At 42.0% G+C, this 17,917-nt stretch overlaps 2 protein-coding genes across 2 annotated transcripts in view; one reads left to right on the forward strand and one right to left on the reverse strand.

The window, feature by feature from the left end:
- Window positions 1–17,917, forward strand: part of GFM1 (G elongation factor mitochondrial 1) — a gene marked incomplete at its 5' end in the record, with an annotated part of 42,265 nt that overhangs the window by 13,376 nt on the left and 10,972 nt on the right. The window contains 3 exons of the mRNA XM_018553954.1: window positions 943–1,080; window positions 3,818–3,900; window positions 17,481–17,643. Coding sequence (XP_018409456.1) covers window positions 943–1,080; window positions 3,818–3,900; window positions 17,481–17,643 — 384 coding nt within the window. The remainder of the gene's footprint in view (window positions 1–942; window positions 1,081–3,817; window positions 3,901–17,480; window positions 17,644–17,917) is intronic.
- Window positions 3,953–14,718, reverse strand: LXN (latexin). Its single transcript, XM_018553981.1, has 6 exons — window positions 14,477–14,718; window positions 11,768–11,830; window positions 9,297–9,471; window positions 8,728–8,864; window positions 6,814–6,876; window positions 3,953–4,052 (listed from the first exon to the last, which is right to left on the reverse strand). The coding sequence occupies exons 1-6, from the start codon at window positions 14,606–14,608 to the stop codon at window positions 3,963–3,965; spliced, it is 660 nt and encodes a 219-aa protein (XP_018409483.1). The 5' UTR covers window positions 14,609–14,718; the 3' UTR covers window positions 3,953–3,962.

The raw sequence follows: 17,917 nt of genomic DNA on the forward strand, positions 1-17,917 counted from the left end.
GCTATGGACCCGCCGATCGCCTATATGTGAAACACCCGGTAACGGGTGTGTGCATTTAGCGGGTCTTTTCTGCCCGTGCGTGCCCGCTAGGGGGCGCGCGCGAGCAGAAAAAAATTGCCGTCTGGAGACGGCAACCCGCAGATGCTGCAGTGCCGTCCGTCCGTTTTTTTACTACGGGCGGACGGCAAGAGGTTAACATGCTTCTTGCTGAAATGATAATGTAATGTATAAAATTATAAATTGTAATGTATCGCAGTTTCCAGTCCTTAAATGTTGCTTCATTTATTTTATTCTGTTTTTTTCCCTAAAGTAAAGTTAAAAATATTAAATGTAAAAATAATAATAAAAAAAATGTTTAAAGTCCCCCGCGAGCACGCGCTTTGTCACGTAAACACGTCGGGTGTGCCTACGTACGGAAACGATGATTGCGATACACATGCTGGGTATCGCCGCACACGCCAGTGACAGCAATATTTCTAGGGCCAATATTTACACACATCTCTAAACTGATGGCCTGTGGGGGCTTTTAAAGTATCGTCTATGGACTTTTTAGGGTACTGAATTCTGTTGCAGTTTCAGGGAGGCGCACAATTTTTAACCTGGGCATGTTGGGTATCTGTTTACTCGTTGTACTCATCTTTTATATATTACCAAAAATGGTTTCATATTGTGTTTTGGGGCACTAAATTTAACTTAAGTTGATATATTTAAAAAAATTGGGGGGTTTGCTAATTGTACTAATGTCATGTAACAAAAAAACTAGCAACTGCCACCATTTTATTCTATAGGGTCTTGGGTTTCAGAAAATATATTATGTTTGGGGTTTTCAAGTAATTTTCAGGCCTAAAATGTGGATTATAACATGTGTGAAAAAAAAGGCCTTTATTCGTAAGAGGTTAAGTGATTTTGGTTACTTATTATTTCCATTTTATTTACTACCAGAATGATCTGGATAAGTTCTCTAAAGGTATTAATCGTTTTACAAGAGAAGACCCAACTTTCAGAGTGCATTTTGATAACGAGAGCAAGGAGACCATTGTTTCTGGCATGGGAGAGCTGCATCTGGAGATCTATGGTCAGGTAATTTAACAATGAACTGCTTGTATAATGGAATGCTGCATTTGCGGAATACACTATAAGCCTTAGTGGTAATATATTTATGTTCTCCACTCTACAAAGGAAAATTGCATTGATCTCAGACATTCCTTAACAAGCCACTGTGCAAAATTCCTAGTTCAGTAAATGTTGATAAGATGTACCCTTAGTGAACGGGAGGAGACACCATATAGTATCTCAGTTACCTGAGGGTCACACTGATTGGTATGTGGAGTATAGCAGATGTTATTTGCTGGAAAATGTAGTAATGCAGGAAGGGGAAGTTGTTTTCCCTTTTGGCATCATCAGGTGAAGCTCGTGTCCTAGTCAAGTGGACCATGGACCACCGCTTTGCTGTGGGTGACATATTGGGGACCACTGCACTAAGTATTGAAGGGAGGGTCCGTTTATCTGTGCAAGGGAAAGGTGACTGTATCCTGTAAAGGGCATTCCACCAACTCCATATACTCTGCTTACTTGTGTTTCCTCGCAGTTCCTTGCTTCTCTAGTTGGTTATCCAGTGGAGCAGTGGCATCACTCCACGAGATATGTGACAGTAACTGAGCTTCTAGGCTTGGGCCCTATCCAGCCGCTGCAAAGGAGGGAGAAGCTGTAAGGAAGTGCAGGTATGAGGAGTATATGGGTTTCCGGGAGGCCCTTTCCAGTGGCACTGTTGCCTTGCCCTGCTTGAGCAAGGTAAACACATTTCTCTAAACATTGGCTGCTCCCAGCTTATTCTGCCACCTACAGGTAGATTGGGCAAAGAAGACAGACAAAACGTAAGCTGACCTCCAGTATATCCCCACCTCTTTCCAGCATGCTTCAGTTTTTGTGCTAGTGTCCTAGGAGGATGGATGACTTCTCTTCGGCTTCACTGAAGAAAGCCTAATTTAGCCCTCTGTCGCTAGCCTGTTTTCTCATTGTGATAACTTTCCTTTTGCTCTTTGAACTTGTGTTTATAGAGCAGCTATGCAAGATGGTGCATCCTCGTAGGCCATATCTGGACACAGCTGGAATGGAAAAATGTGGGGTTTGCCTGGATTGTGTCCTTTTGGGCACTGGTATCTGCTGTTTGGTGCTTCCAGACCTTAGTGGTTGGTTAGCCAGAGTGTCTTCTGTGTCGAGAATCGAGGCACAGCCTCATGTGTGACTGTCTCCGAAGCTTGCTTAGTGAGTAAGGCCGGTTAGCATGAAGTACCACAAGCCACTTCATTATGTGCAATGTAGGGTGCCCTCCCCCAAAGGCCCACTCCCCCAGTGTGTTGGAGCTTTTCCCATTCCCAAGGAAGTTTGGAGATTGCTAGTCTATGCCCATCATAGATGCTCCGGTGGTTCACCTTAACAGGCGCACTGCCAAGCAGGTGGATAGTGTGCTCACATTCCAGGATTTCACAGTTCCCTCCTTAAATCCTAGTTCTTGAGGGTATCCTGCCAGATCAATAGATATAAAAGGGGAAGTCTATAAATTGAAATATATCACAATCTAGTACCCGGTGGTGTGTCTTCAATAATAGATCTGTCAGATCCCTTACTTACCTCTGTCCCTAATCAGGTGAATGCTCTTTGCACTGTAGCTAAAATTCACAACCTTGTTCCTTGGCTGAGGATTCTTCTCCAGCTTTGGACAGAGTGGAGGATTTTTGGAATCATGTTTTTAATTCAAGGTTAGAAAGACTTGCAGAGTTTGTCATTCCAGGGCCACCCATGGATTTTTGTTGGATGGCTGCTGTTTCTTTGCCCAGTGAGTGCTCTCATTGCAGCAGCCAAAAGTGTGATGTCTATCATTCTATCTAACCTTGCACTAGTGTCCCTTGGTCACTCTATCTTTCCTAAGCCAGACTGAATTCACGGTCATTCGTTATCGGATTTAGATGCCACACAAAAACAGGACCCCTCCAAGCTGTAATGGCTCACTATGATTTGGGTTGTCAGATAAAGCACCCTTGATTTGGCCTCTTTTCCAGATCTGTAGGGTGAGGGCTGGGGTTAAGGCTGGGGCATATCTTAGCTAGACCATATGGTCTTCTCCATGGAATCGTTACATTTCTTCAGGGACCTGTTTCTGGGTGCTGTCCCTTTGGTCTGTCTTGGTTACCACACTTTGAGTTGGTCTAGTCATCCTTTTTCAGGTTACATTTTGTTCCAATCATTTTTGTGGATTATTGGTGGACCCTCTCTGCTCTTGCTAGTTTGGGCTTGCGTTACCTCAGGAAGTTTCCTTCTTCTGATATTGTTTCCTTTTTCTAATCTGGATTGCCAGGTTGTTCCCTCTGTGGCCTTCTCATGGTTAGTGGTAGATTTCTTGAAGTCCATTGAGGTACACCGGTCTGGCCTCTGCGTTAGCTTGCTGGTCATTGTACTTGTTCCTCACAATCCTAAAGCAATGCCGGGTAGAAGAGGTGCATACTGCTGCATACAGGAGTATTGGAATACTCCTGTATGCAGCAGTATAACCCAATGGATTCAGAATTCCTGTGTCCCTCAATGCATTCCAAGATAAAGATTTTTACAAAAGTGTTACTATGTTTGTCTAGCTTGTCCATTGAATACATATACTGCAGATTGTTACCTGAAAATATCAGAGCTAAAGAGAAATGATTTAGATGGAACTTTGTAGTAATGTAATCAATGAGGTTATCTAGTTGAATTATTTTTATTGAAGTTATTCATTCTTTTATCCTTTTCCTTTTTATTCCTTTCACAATTTTCTGCTTTTCCACAGAGGATGGAGAGAGAATACGGCTGTCCTTGCACTATGGGCAAACCGAAAGTTGCATTTAGGGAGACTGTCAACCAAAAAGTGCCGTAAGTATAAAATCATTGGGTGTCACTTCTGTTCGTCGGAGTGTCCTTTTTCAGTATTCTTCTCAATGGCTTTTCGGGAGCCTTTGCTGGCTTATTATTTTTAACCCTCCTGATGGGTTCCATGTGATTTCATTTCTCCATGGAATCATTTCCTGTAATTAAGAGGTTTGTCAGTACATTACATTCTACTGGATGTGATATGCATCTGTAACAGCAGAACATCAGGATTCTCTTTTATAACAGTTATTTTTTTAATCTGACATGTTTTGTAGCTGGGCCATACTCTTATTTTGCCAGATATGTTATGTGGCTAAATATAAAGACAAAACCCAATTTCTAAATTGCATAATGGCTTTATTTACCTGGCATAAGCCAACAGATGTGGTCATGTAACCATATCTATTATCTGAGCCATTTCCTACCTAAGCAAATATGAATTGGACACAGGAGTCATCTTTGAACCATACTTAATGTTAATGAGTCTAGTTGGCCCAAATATGGGAATTGACTTAAATTTCAGGCCAATCTGAGTTTTATGTAAACTATTCCTATCGGGAATATTGGAGTGGAAAAATACATACGTTTTTGGTTTATTCTTTCTGGGGATCTGACACTATTGGGGACACTATGCATATCTGGTGGATGTGCCCTATGCTGCGTCCATTTTTAGGCTAAAATATTCAATGACATTATCTTTTACGTATTCGTATCCCTAAGGACCCATGGTTTCCTCTCTTTCACCTCTAACACCCCTCTAATCAAATGACAACATAAACTTGGTACCTAATATATTCTTTAACTTGACAAATGATAGCGCGCTCTTGTAGAAACCAGCTCACCCCGTTTGAGTAAGTGAGACAGAGAGTTGATATATGTTCTATTAAGGAAAAACCGGCTAGTACACCTGCTGACTTGCATAATACAGATCTCAAAGTGTGGAATCTGTGGATTCAGTTTGCGCATCCTTTGTTCGCAACAGCTAGCTTAACTTTTCTGTAACTATATAGCCTGCTGGGTGAGCGCTGCACTACGCTTTTTCTCTTTTTTCTGTTGATCTTTACTGTATTTCTGTATGTCCTGTTTTTGTATTGTTCTTAACCCGTACCTTTTTTGTTACTTGGTTAAACTCAAACATCATTGGAAAGAAAAAAAATTTGCTGAAATCTCACTCAATTCTTGACATGTGAAGGCTGAGCTGGGCTCTACCCTTCCCACCTCTTAAACTTCCCTATTGCTCCTTAAATGTAAAGGGAAGCCTCACTGACCAATAGGGCGGCCCAGGAGGGAATAGGGTCAAAATCTACAGATTTTGACCCCCTGAGGAAAGTCAAGAATTGCATATCATTTCAGCTGCCTATATCTTTGATCTACTGGTCATTCTGGTGTATTTTGTAGGCAGCCATTGCTTATGTATTTTTATAATATAATCATTTTAAATTGCTTAGGTTTCCTTTAAATTGAACCTGACCTGGCCTAAACGCTATTAATGTGTAGCCACCTTGTGGGGCCTGCTAGTACTTGTGTTAGTCTTCAAATGTATCTGTGTATAGCGTTTTGAATCTCTGGCTGTAGACGGGGCTTGACTTTTGCCCAGGTTGAGATTATTACACCAAGTCCTGCCTCTTGTCTATCATCGTTGAAATACCAGAGCTTCTATTACCTACCAGCTCTAGAATTTGACAGGTGAATAGAGCTGCAGCTAACGATTATTTTCAAAATCGATTAGTTAGCCGATTATTAAGTTCGATTAATCGGTTAATCGGATAAACAATAAAACAAATTTAAAAAGATGGCTCCAGTGATGGACTACTAGTTTGTATTGAGATTGCACTCCTTCACAGGAGCAAGCTTGGAGCGGTGGAAGTAAAAAAGAAAAAAAATAGTGTGGTGTGCAATATAGTGAAAAGGAAAGTGTAAAATTATAAAGCAATGAATGCAGAATGGCACCAGCTATAGAGGACTACAAATCCCAGCAATAGTACATTATATAGCACAATGCAGAATACCACCAGCTATAGAGGACTACAACAAATCCCAGCAATAGTACCTTATAGCTGGCGGTATTCTGCATTGCGCTGTATAATGTACTGTTGCTGGGTTTTGTAGTTCTCTTTAGCTGGTGGTATTCCGCATTGCGCTGTATAATGTATTATTGCTGGGATTTGTAGTCCTCTATACAGCGCAGTGCAGAATATCACCAGCTATATAGGAATACAACGAATCCCAGCAATACATTATACATACAGTGTATAATATATTGCTGGGATTTGCAGTCCTATAGCTGATGGTACATTGTGCTGTATATTATACCATCAGCTATAGAGGAATACAAATCCCAGCAATACATTATAGAGCACCATGTGTGGGAAAGTGCAGGCTTACCTGAGCAGTCTTCCAGCAACTTGCTTCTGAGATCGGACCTGTCTATCAGCAGCTGTCATCCCCCCACACCTGCTCCTCCTTACTACATCTCCCCGCGTCCCTGTGCCAATCGTGGATGTGGGCGGGCGGTGAGTGTGAGGCGGGGAGGAGGTGCGGCGTGAAGAGCGTGGATGCGGGCGGGCGGGTCTGGCAGCCACGAGTGTGAGGTGGGGAGGAGGTGCAGCGCGCAGCGTGTGTGGAGCTGTGTACAGGGCCAACTGATCGGAAGCCGATTAATCGATTATTGAAAAAGTTGACAACTTTTTCAATAATCGATTATAATCGATTATGTCGATTAGTTGTTGCAGCCCTACAGGTGAATGACATGACCGGGTCTTAGTGCCAGGAGCTCTTGATACCTCTTGTAGAAGTTGTAACCTTGGAAATGTTTTGGACAAGGTCGGGTTCACTTTAAAGCCGAAATGTATAGAAAAGTAATTGGGTCTAACTTTCTCAAATGTAGAAAAAAAAAAACTCCAAGTCTGTGCTTACCTGGGAAACCATTTCATGGATCAGTAAATCGTAATGGAGTTCCAGTGCAGTATTGTCTTTCATCTGCATAAAACAAAGTTGATGAACAATTTTGCTTAATTTATGCTTTTATAGTACAGGCATAAAATACATTTCAGATCCAAATATTTAAGAGGTGCTGGGATCTAAATGCTCATTCTGAAGTCAAGATTTACCAAGGCTTTCCAAGCAAGCAGGCTCTGGTAAGGTGGCTCCAACAGAATTTTGGAGTGTAAACATATATTGAATGGGCGCCAGACTAAACGGGTAAAAAAGTCCAAGGAGTCTTTAATTATTGAATGGCAAAGGAAGCGAAGCCAACCCATTTGAAGGCAACATGACTCGTTTCATCTGGGTTTAAACAAGAATGTGGTGACTTAAAGGAGAACTATGAGGTGAGTGAAAATCATTCATCCTCATAGTTCGAGCTGACATGTGACAATGAAACTGCTGTCACACATCGGCTCAATAGATCGGGAAGTGAGTGAACACATACCGTTGCTCACTTCTCGATCATCTCCCTGTCAGTCACCGCTCCTCTCAAGGATTCCCCCCCTCCACGATCCTCCAGCACTGGAGGAACGGGGAGGGGGCGGGCACAGCTGGCTTAACAGTAGATAGATAGAGCCAGCTGTCATTCACACAGCCGGGTGGATCTCGACATCATTGCGGCGGTCTCAGTATACTGTGAGCTGTAGCTCGCGGTTATATTGAGCTTTGGGTCAGGTTGGTATATGTCCTCCCGTTACCCTTAAGAGAACTATGGGGAAAAACACTTACCCCATAGTTCTCTTTTAAATCTCTCAAAGGTCTAAACCAAAGGGATCTCTTAACTGGTGTAGTCTGTGAATTTGTGGACTGTAATTAGATGACATGATCAGCAACAGTTGGACAGGAAGGGATCAACAACTGTTGCTGATCACTTCATGTAATTGCAGTCCATTCTTGTTACAAGTTCTGATGAAAGTCAAATGTTGTTCCCCCCACAAATTGCGTTGGCTGTTTTTTCCTTTTGCGATTAATTAAAGACTCTTTGGACTTTTTTTGGCCGTTTTGATCTTGCTCTCAATCAATATATGTTTACACTCTAGGCATAAAATTAAGGGGGCACCCGAAAAGGTTTGTAACCCCTTAAAGCTTAAATCCAGGATAAAATCTTTTAAAAATCCAAACCTCCCAACTACCCACCCCTTGCCTTTTTGTCTTGGTCCGGTGATCCTCTAGCGCAGGGGATTGGAACCTCTGGCCCTCCAGCTGTGGTGAAATGGTGAAACTACAAATCCCATGATGCATCTGTCTCTGGGAGTCAAGCCTGTGGCTGTGAGAATGTTGCAATGCCTCATGGGATTTGTAGTTTCACCATTTCACCACAGCTGGAGGGCCGAAGACTCCCCACCCCTATTCTAGCGCCTGGTCCTTCTCTCTGTTTACTTCCTGCTGGGGTGCTTCTTCCAGGTATCCACAAAACTGCCTGTGTGACGTGGACAGTTCCCACTGGTGGTCCACCGGAGTGGTCCTCTTAGAATCCACAAGACTTTAGCTTGAGGGGGGTTAAGGGGACCAGCTGGGGAGGATTACTATGTGGCGCTGGGGGAAACTGTGTTAGCGAGGGACCTGGATGGGGATGAAGGTGAGTATAATTCGCTTCACCAGGAAAAAAAACTAAACGCCTAGTAGGGTAGGTTACGAACTGTGGGCGGTGGCTGTAAGGAGGGACAGTAGGGAGATAGTTGTTGAGTTGGGCATTAAATACGCATTCTGTGCTGAATGTTTGTGAAAAAGCATTTCTAGGAACATTGGAGAGCTGTTTTGACTAAAATGCCTAATGGCTTACACAACAATTTCCTTCTTTCCAAGCACCTTTCTCCCTTGATATACAATAAATGTAGTACATACCACCTGCGTAACTTTCTTAATGACCGTCATCGCAAATAATGTCTCTTCTGTTGCGTTTTTGGACTTGATAAAACCAGCCGCAGCTATCCCGAGATTCCATACAGGCTCCATGTCTGGTGCTACATTGCCAAATTTATCTAGAAGTCAAACATTCACACCAACTTGTTTGGATTAGTTTCATTATCACACAAGTATGATGACATAAAGCAGAAATTAATACAAAAAAACACATTGAAATAATCAGAAGCTTTAGCGATAAGGCAGCTGATGTTCTAGCCACATGTTTATGTGAAAGTCCGGTTTGTCACTGCCCTCTTCAGCCTCCAAGCTCCTCCAATTGATCTCTCATTTTATGGAAGGACTCTTTGACCAATAGGGAGATAGAAGTCTGACAGGGAGGGACTGGACCAAGTGTCACTTTAACATGAAAAACTATTGAAAACTGCATTTTATTTTCATCTGCTCAGATCACTGATCTGCTGATCGTTTTACCTGGAGACAACTAGCTGTGTATTTTTCATGCAGTGCTTGGATCATTTACGTAGGTTTACATGAAAGAAATCCTATACCTGGAATGTCTTCAGCTACTAGTGGTTCCTTATTGTTCATCATTCTGGAGTAAAACGCTTGGTCTTTAGTTGCTGTGGAATTCTGTGGCTGGGTTTGTAAGGTAAATTTGACATCAGGAGGGCAGTTCTTGTCACTGTAATACAAAACCTCTGCAGTGCACATGATTTCAGGTTGCTGTGGAGATATGAAAATAATGATCTTCATAGTTAAACTCCAGGCAGAGACAATATGCACGTTGATGTGGCTCTGTAATCATTAGTGGGTCATTTAAATGTGGCGTGGTTCTTTTTTTTTTTTTTAATGCAAGCAGTGTAAGTACCTAAATTTGATTCTGCATCAGCCTCTTGCAGACTTGTGTACAACAGGGCTCATAGGGAGTGGAAGAAGCAACACAAGGAGCCAATCTGCTTTGCTGCAGTGCAAGGCCCATGCCAATAGGAGGAGGGGACAGATGGCAGAAAAGCTAATCAGTCTGCTTTTTCTCCTTTCCCTATCCAGTCACAGTGTGGGGTTGCGGAGGGGACCTGTAAGTGAAGAGTAGCATGAGGGAAAGATCAAATCCCCTTCCCTGTTGGATAGGTGTGTTCTGTGTATCTAAGGATTGGATATACAGGAATACAAATCCTTCAGTGGGTAAAGCAGTTCTTATGTATTTCATGCTTGGGTACTTGGCTGTTTGCCTGGAGTTCAGCTTTATCATCCATACACATTCTTGAAAAATACATTGCAGTGATTTGGCTAGCCTTGCCCATATGTAGGTGTGTGCTATGTATATTTTAAAGCACATGGGCTGGATTGAAGTAATAAGTGGTTGTATATTCAGGATATTTATTAAAACGTGTGGGACAGTGCCCATGGGCATCAGGGTACGGGGCCTCACCAAGCCTGAACATTTACATAAATTAAAGTCACTTATCAGTGTGTCTTTTTTTTTTTGGCCACCTTTTGGATCTTCAGCAAATTAACTGGACAGGAATAGATTTGTTATGAGAAGTCGCATTGAAACTAGTTCAAGAAATATTAAACCATCTCTCTTTTTATTGGTCTACTTTTAAAAAGTAGCTGGAAATATAAACCAGGCAGCACGCTTCCTCCAATGGTGAACGCTGATGTTTGAATTTGCAAAGATAATTGTGTCAAAGAGATGAACTTGCACAAATGGGTGCCATCATTCATGTGTGCATTCGACAGCCTTATGTCTGAATACAGCCATGGTTAGCTGTTAAGCCAGCTATAGACACACGTGTGCTTATTCAGTAATTCAATACAAAGAAAAAGGACAACAAGTCAAGTCCAGAAGCCCATAGGAATCATTTGATTGCAGTTTACTGGCATCATGGGTGATTTGTTTTTTGAGGGATGCTACACTTTGTACACTCCTCTTTACCTTATTCTTTAAGCCTGAATATAGTGGTTGGTCTAGAAAACACACACATGTCCTAAGAACATGTATACAATGGGACCTGTGTGGTGCTTGTAGGCCTCAAGTTTAGCAATGGGCATATTTGAGGCCTACAAGCACCACAGAGTGAGTCCAGTCACTCTGAGGCCAAGAGATGTGTATGGGGTTTTTAAGAACTTGGAGTAGATGAGGAATTCTCTTGACATTTAATATGGAGATAAAGTACACATTATTATTTATTGGTTATTCAGTGTTTATGGATATTGTCTTTATTTGTGCATTTTAGCCTAGGTTCACACTAGCGCTGCTGCAAAATGAGGACTGGGTCACTAAATGCACAATACAGTGTGTTTAGCTTATGCTATCATACATCGCACCTAGCGTGTGGTACTGTGCACTAGGTGCAGTGCCATTGCATGCACTAATTTTCTTCACCGCAACGCATGGGTTTTGCAGTAGCATGCAGTGTGCTTTAATATGAAGCTTCCAGATGGTTTGTTGGGATGCCATTCAAATGAACAGCAATGCAATGCACCTACAACACAGTAGTGCGTGCAAGGTGCTCAGTATGATGGTATGCACTAAATACATGGTATCATGAGTTTAGAGCAACGCTTACGTGTGACATAGCACTGATGCGTTTTTTCAGTGCTTTTTAGTAGCACATTTGTACACTTTTTTTTTTAAATCTGTTTTCATGCATTTTCTTATGCTTAATGACTAGCAATATCTGCTGTGACATCATTAGATGTTGTCTTCTTGGAGGCTTTAAGCACAAAAATGCATGTACATGCATTTTTCATGTGTTCACATTGGAGTCTATAAGGCCAAATTTGCACTTCATCCTATTGCATTAATGTGAATCGGCACTATCAAGAATGTGATATCCATTGTGGTGCATTGCAGTGTGACGGCAGAAGCAGGACAAATCGCACTAGCCTAAATGGTCAAATTAGACTTAATAACAGTGTATTCCTTATGCTTCTATATTTTTATATAAAATGGCAAGGGTGACTTCAGAGTGGTGTCCAGTCCACAAGAACTATCATAACTGAAATGTGCACTAACCTCGTTCAAAAAGTCTTTTATGGGAAATGTCAGGTGATACTTATTCCCCACTCCAGCAATGCTCTGTAAAAGAAATCAAACCCCCCGCTTATCACATACACATACTATAACATTTTCCTTTTTATTTGCACTCTACATTTGTATTCCATTGCAAACTCCACTTTTGTTAAAAGTAGCATAAGGACCCGTTCACACCATCCAATCCTTCTCTCCGTTTTAGTGGACAGATTAGTGTCTTGTGGCAGCTCCAGAATATATTTTTACTTTATTAGTAGTGTACAAGATGTACACTCCATTCTGGTCCCTGCACAGCAGCAAAGTGCACTGTGCTGCCGTGTGGTGACCTGCAATGGCATCTAGTGCCCTGTGGAGAAATGCACGGGTCACATAGAAAAATGTGCAGAATAACACAGGTTACCGCTATATTGTGAAAGGGCAGTAACATAGCATATACAATTGCTACACACGCCATTTTGTATTTTGAAGAAGTTGGGGACATTTGGGAAAAATTCCTAACCCTCGCAGTGGGGCTACCCTCACACTGCAAGGGTTAAGTGCTCATTTTTGTCTAGGTTAAAAAATAAAAACGTTTTGGTCACCTGATCCTCAGAGCCAGCTTCTCTTAGACCGGTCCCTTCTGCCTACCTCCCCTCCGCTGCAGCGGTAAAAGGTCTCTGAGTCATCATGGCCTATGCACAGTCTATAGGACATGAGGATGCCAAGGACCATACTATCACTGCAGCGGAGGGAGAGACAGGCTGTAGGGAGTGCTGTCACAGCCAGATCTGAGGTTCATAGAAAACAAAAGGGAACAGAGCGCCACCTCAGTGTGTAAAATCGTTTATTAAGATAAATAAAACAAGGGATATAAGTACTCACAAGCAAACGTTTTCATCGCGCTATAACAACAAACAAGAGGCCACACTGTCTGTTAACCCAACATGGTATCGCCCCAACTATGTAACACGGTTGCCTCGGGTCACATCACCGGCCGCAATCAGCCCAGATTGACGCGTTTCAGGGGCGAGCCTCTTCATCAGAAACATGAATCGCCCCTGAAACGCGTCAATCTTGGCTGACGGTGATGTGACCGGAGGCAACAGTGTTACATGGGCGGGGCGATACCATGTTGGGTTAACAGTGTGGCCACTTGTTTGTTATAGTGTGATTGAAAACGTTTGCTTGTGAGTACATTATCCCTTGTTCTATTTTTCTTAATAAACTATTTTACACACGGAGGTGGCGCTCTGTTCCATTTTGTTTTCTATTTTCGTAGTGGAAGCCCCGGAGCCTTAGATGAGCAGCCCCTCAAGTCTGTGTGAAAAACTGTGATAAACTGTTAAACTTTGAGTAAGCAACAGCAAGTGGATTGTTCAGCTGGCAGCCATTAGCGCCAAGAGTTAAAGAAAACCTTTAGATCTGAGGTTCAGGTGAGTATAAATGTTTTATTTTCAAACCTAAGCAAAAATGAGCGCTTAAAGGAGAACTATGGGGGAGGGAATTACACTGATCCCCATAATTAGAGCAGACGTGTGACATTGAAACTGTCACACTTCGGCCCTATTGATCGGGAAGTGAGCAAAAACATACCACCTGCTTACTCCCCGATCAGCCATCAGGGTGGATCTCAATAGTTTTATCTGAATCCGTACCCGGCTGCGGCGCTCTCAGCCTATAGCAGACACTGGCCTGCTTTATACTGAGTTTTGGGTCACTGGAGGACATTAGTATATGTCCTCTGGTTACCCTAAAGTAACTATGGAAGAAAAAAAAAAAAGGTTGCCCCATAGTTCTCTTGTAGCCCTTGCAATGTGGGGGTAGCCCCACTGCAAGGGTTAAAAAAAATCCCTGGAGTTCTGCTTTAATGGGATGAAAAATTACTTGCCCATTTTATTTTTCGTTTTGTACACAGTTGGTGTATGGAGTACCCCCAGAAATGTCAATTCCTGCTTGATTGATTGGCTCACAGATTTTTCCATAAGCCTTTACTAATATAAGAATGTAGGCATCCCTTGCAATAGAATATTGATTTTTGGTAAGGTTCGACCTTAGCCCTGAGTCACACCCATGTGTGTGAGACACCATGTGTGGATGCACGTCTTACATGTGTTACAAGGTGTGGCACATTTGGGCAGTCCAACAGGTGACAAACGCACCAAAGAAGAGTGCACCTCTTTTTTAAAACAAAATGCATTGCCCCCAAAATGTTGGTACTTTTGTACGATGTTTTGGTGTGTTTATAAGGCACGTGCTGTGGCAGGAATGCTATCATGATTTGTGATCAGAAAGGTGAGCTTAGACTTTAAAATCCAGTCACCTTGTATGTGCAGGTTGTATGGGAGTCTGGCAGCTGCTCTAAACATTAATCTTGGCACACCTTAGGCAGACAACAGGATAAGCTGGCTTGGGAATTGGGAGGGCACAGAAGACAATGCAGGTAACCGCACCTTTCTGCCCGTATCAGCATGTTTACAAGTTCTCTCTGTATTCATCAGGGTCCTTTTTATATCTGCAATGCAAACCCCAGGCTTCCTCCTGTAGGAGCAGGGAGATGATCTGTCATTTTAGCCGGGATATAATCCCACTGCACGCTGCTCTGTGTGCAAAATGTTTTTTTTTTTTTATGTGTGACTCATATTAAAGGCATTTCTAGTTTTGTATTGCATTACAAAGGTCGCAGTTATTTGATTCCAGCTCTTTTAATCTCACCTCTTTGCTGGCACTTGTCACCTGTTGCCGTTGGAAAAGTCTATTCGGAGTTCCCATCTTGTAGTTGATGTAGTCTGTCGCCACACCTGCTGCTCTGGAAGCTGGGTAGTGTGAAGGGTTAATGGGTTCCATGTCGCTTGCAGGGCAGTGATATGACGCAATGAACTGGTAGTGTCCCCGCAGCCGAGCTGTGTGTTTCCTAGCTTGTAACGAATGAGATTGCAAAACCACTGTCAGGATTTGTGTTACTGTCTGCAATCAGGAAGTGCTGACATCACAAACGGGGAGGAGAGAGGAACTTCTCTGTCAATGGGAATTGGACTTTGAACGTTTGTAGAAGGTTTGGACATTCGTTACACTCTCTGAATTTTACAGCTTTTTAAATAATCCCGCTGTACTTAACTTACAACTGCAGTTTTCCAGAAAAATAGTGCAGATTGTATTTTTATTATTATAGAAAATGGAGAAATAATTGGGTAGTATAGAAAATTGAAATAAAGTTTGAATTTCCGGATGTGATTAGTCTTGTTAGCCCCCTATGTGATACCAATAAAGTAGAGTTAAAAAAAAACAACTAATAGTTGAAAAAAAAAATGTAAAAAAAAGAACACAAGATTTTTAATTTTTCTGTGTCCCATTCAGACCCCAACTAGGGCGGATTGCACCACAGGTCCCCTGCACAGCAGTCCACAATGGAGGTTACACCTTTTTTTTTTTTTTTTATGCATACAATTCTAAAAAAAATAAATAAGAGAGAAAAATGTAAACAGTGACTGCTCTGGCACTGTCACAGCGCACTATCACCTCTGCTGAAACTGAACATTCTAGTGGAGGGATTAGTGTGACCGGGTCCTAAGTTGATGGATGGTAAAGGCTTTTAAAACATAATCTATGGGCAATTTTGCATACTGTCGTTTTTTGTTTGTTTGTTTTTTTCAGTTTGACAGGTTTTATTTAAGGCTGGGTTCACATCTGGGCGTTTTTCAGCGCTGATCGAAGCGCTGAAAAACGCTCAAACAGTGAAGTCCCATACTTCCCTATGGGCATGGTTCCCACACAAACGCAAAAAAACTAGCAGAAAAAACGTGCCTATGCTACGCCCAGGTGTGAATCCAGCCTAAAATAAAACACACAAATAGAGTTACTTCAGAATAAAACTTTATAGTAATATTATACAATTTTTAAACTGCAAAAAACACAAACATTCTGCAGAGACAAAAATGATCAGTGTTCCAGAAACTTTTCATTGAAATAGAAAATTGTTAGGATGTCCACATGTTCCTGGCTGAGGCTGTCTCTCTCTTTGCAGGCTATCACGCATGCACAATTTTTTCAATCGCACCTTACTGGGAGGCACAGCATTCCAGCGTGGGCGGGAGGCATGTTTGTGGTGCTATTGGAATTAATGGCACCATATGCACCTCCCGCACCAGAATTTGTCAGGCTGAACCCGAGAATTACTTCCAGACCACTTTTTTTTTACGTTTTTAGTTTTTTAAATTTTTTTTCAATTTTGTTTTGTTAGGGGCTTTGGGGAGCTATCAGGGATCTCTAAACAGACACCTGAGCTTTCCCTTTTGAAATAAAAAAAGATATTCAAGAAGCAAAGTCCTCAGTCTCTTTTTCTGCAGTCCCTGTTATGAATGAACAGGAAGCCTCTATACTTGGTGTTCCTGTCCATTCCTAAACTGTGGATATAGTATGAGTTACTGTGTCCACAATCATGAATGAACAAGAAGTGATAGAAGATGTAGAAGACTTCCTGTTAACTCATAATTGAGAACACAGTATCTGAATACTATGTCCTCAATTCTTTACAAACATCATAGTGATCAGTACTGATCACTGCAGTGTCAACAATTGTCAGTGCTGGGCAATGGGGACTGCTGTGCGGCTCACCTCTTCAGTGCGGGCTGCTCCAGGCTGACTGTGTCCACTCTCACCCTCCGCACCGACTAAAACCCAAAAGAAGCTCCGGAACCCGCACTAACTCCATACATTTTCCATCTTCCTCCTCCCGCACTACACTTCAACCCAACCCGCTGCTACGGGCTGCACCACCCTCCGGCTAGACTTACAGTATGGATTGGTCAGCACGACCACTATCTCTTTACTAATTGGTTCAGTCTTGTGTCATGTCTACTGCAGATCAATTAATCAATAATGAGAATCGTTGACAACTAATTTCATTATTGATTTATTAATTGATTCAGCCCTTTTCTTTCTCGAAAAATATTGATTTGATAAACATTTGCACAAATATATGTTAAAATCTAAATGAAAGTAAATTAACATTTGTTAAAATCTATGTACAAAAGAAATTGCTCCGGACACAAAGTGGTTAAAGGAGTTGTAAAGTCCCAAGTATACTCCCCTGATATAAGATCAGCATTGTAATAGGAATACATACCAGAGTTTTTTGTTTCTTTTGATTAATGAAGTCAAAGCCTACTTGAAAAATCCTTTTATGTAGTGAGTGCTGCCTACTGTCTGCCCATCACTCATCAACTTCCTGGATTACCAGTGTGCTTTGTGTCTCTTTCCCTGCTGCTTGATGTGATGCAATCTTGATTTCTCAAGACTATTTATCCCATCATGCATTGCTTCCAGCAAGCAATGATAAGGTTACATTGTTCAGCCGCTGAGTTGTAATTTAGAACACAGGCTCTGTGGTTTGTGACATGAGGAAGTGCATATTCACAGGGCTGAGTGACATTGTGTCGGTGCATTGAGAAGGTACATTCTATGGGCGTCTTCAATAAGTAAATTAACAAAGTTCTAGATTGTTGTTGTTATTAGGAGTGGGATAGTTAAAGGAAATTCAATATAGAAATTCAGACTTATTTGTAGTTTTTGACCATAGATACTCTTTAACAATCCACAGGTGAGATTAGTGGGTTGGTTGGGGAAGAACTTCCATGTTTTTTTCTACATCTGCCTTTCTAGAATATCCTCTGTATAATTGTAGGCAGTTTTATTCTTACATTCTTGTTTGTTGCTGCAGGTTTGACTTCACCCATAAGAAGCAGTCTGGAGGATCAGGCCAGTACGGTAAAGTCATTGGCTATATTGAGCCTCTTGACCCGGAAGAAAACACTAAGCTGGAATTTGAAGACAAAACAGTTGGAACAAATGTCCCCAAACAGTTTATACCGGCTGTGGAGAAAGTGAGTCCATCACCTAAAGCTTGACCTGTTTTCACTACATTACAGTCTATATTATAATCTTACGTTTTAGGCCCCATTCGCACTGAGCGTTTTATCGCGTGGATTTCCGTGCGATATCGCTCTCCAATGCATGTCAATGGAGCTGTGCTCATCGCTGTCGCGCGCCGCTTGTGCAGGACCCTTTTTGGCGCGGATGTCGCGCGATTGTACTCAGCCCAATGCAAAATGACAATCGTGCGATTTGCAATCCGCTCAGTGTGAATGGGGCCTTAGA

This window comes from Nanorana parkeri, unplaced genomic scaffold (genome assembly GCF_000935625.1).
Source record: "Nanorana parkeri isolate BGI_ZX_2015 unplaced genomic scaffold, ASM93562v1 scaffold136, whole genome shotgun sequence".
Classification (NCBI taxonomy): domain Eukaryota; kingdom Metazoa; phylum Chordata; class Amphibia; order Anura; family Dicroglossidae; genus Nanorana; species Nanorana parkeri.

Excerpts from the sequence above, each read along its gene's own strand:
- LXN (XM_018553981.1), bottom strand. The coding sequence starts at position 14,608 with ATGGAACCCATTAACCCTTCACACTACCCAGCTTCCAGAGCAGCAGGT. Across the intron at positions 11,831-14,476 it reads TGACAAGTGCCAGCAAAGAG|AGCATTGCTGGAGTGGGGAA; the intron begins GTGAGATTAAAA and ends TTTCTTTTACAG. Across the intron at positions 9,472-11,767 it reads TAAAAGACTTTTTGAACGAG|CAACCTGAAATCATGTGCAC; the intron begins GTTAGTGCACAT and ends ATATCTCCACAG.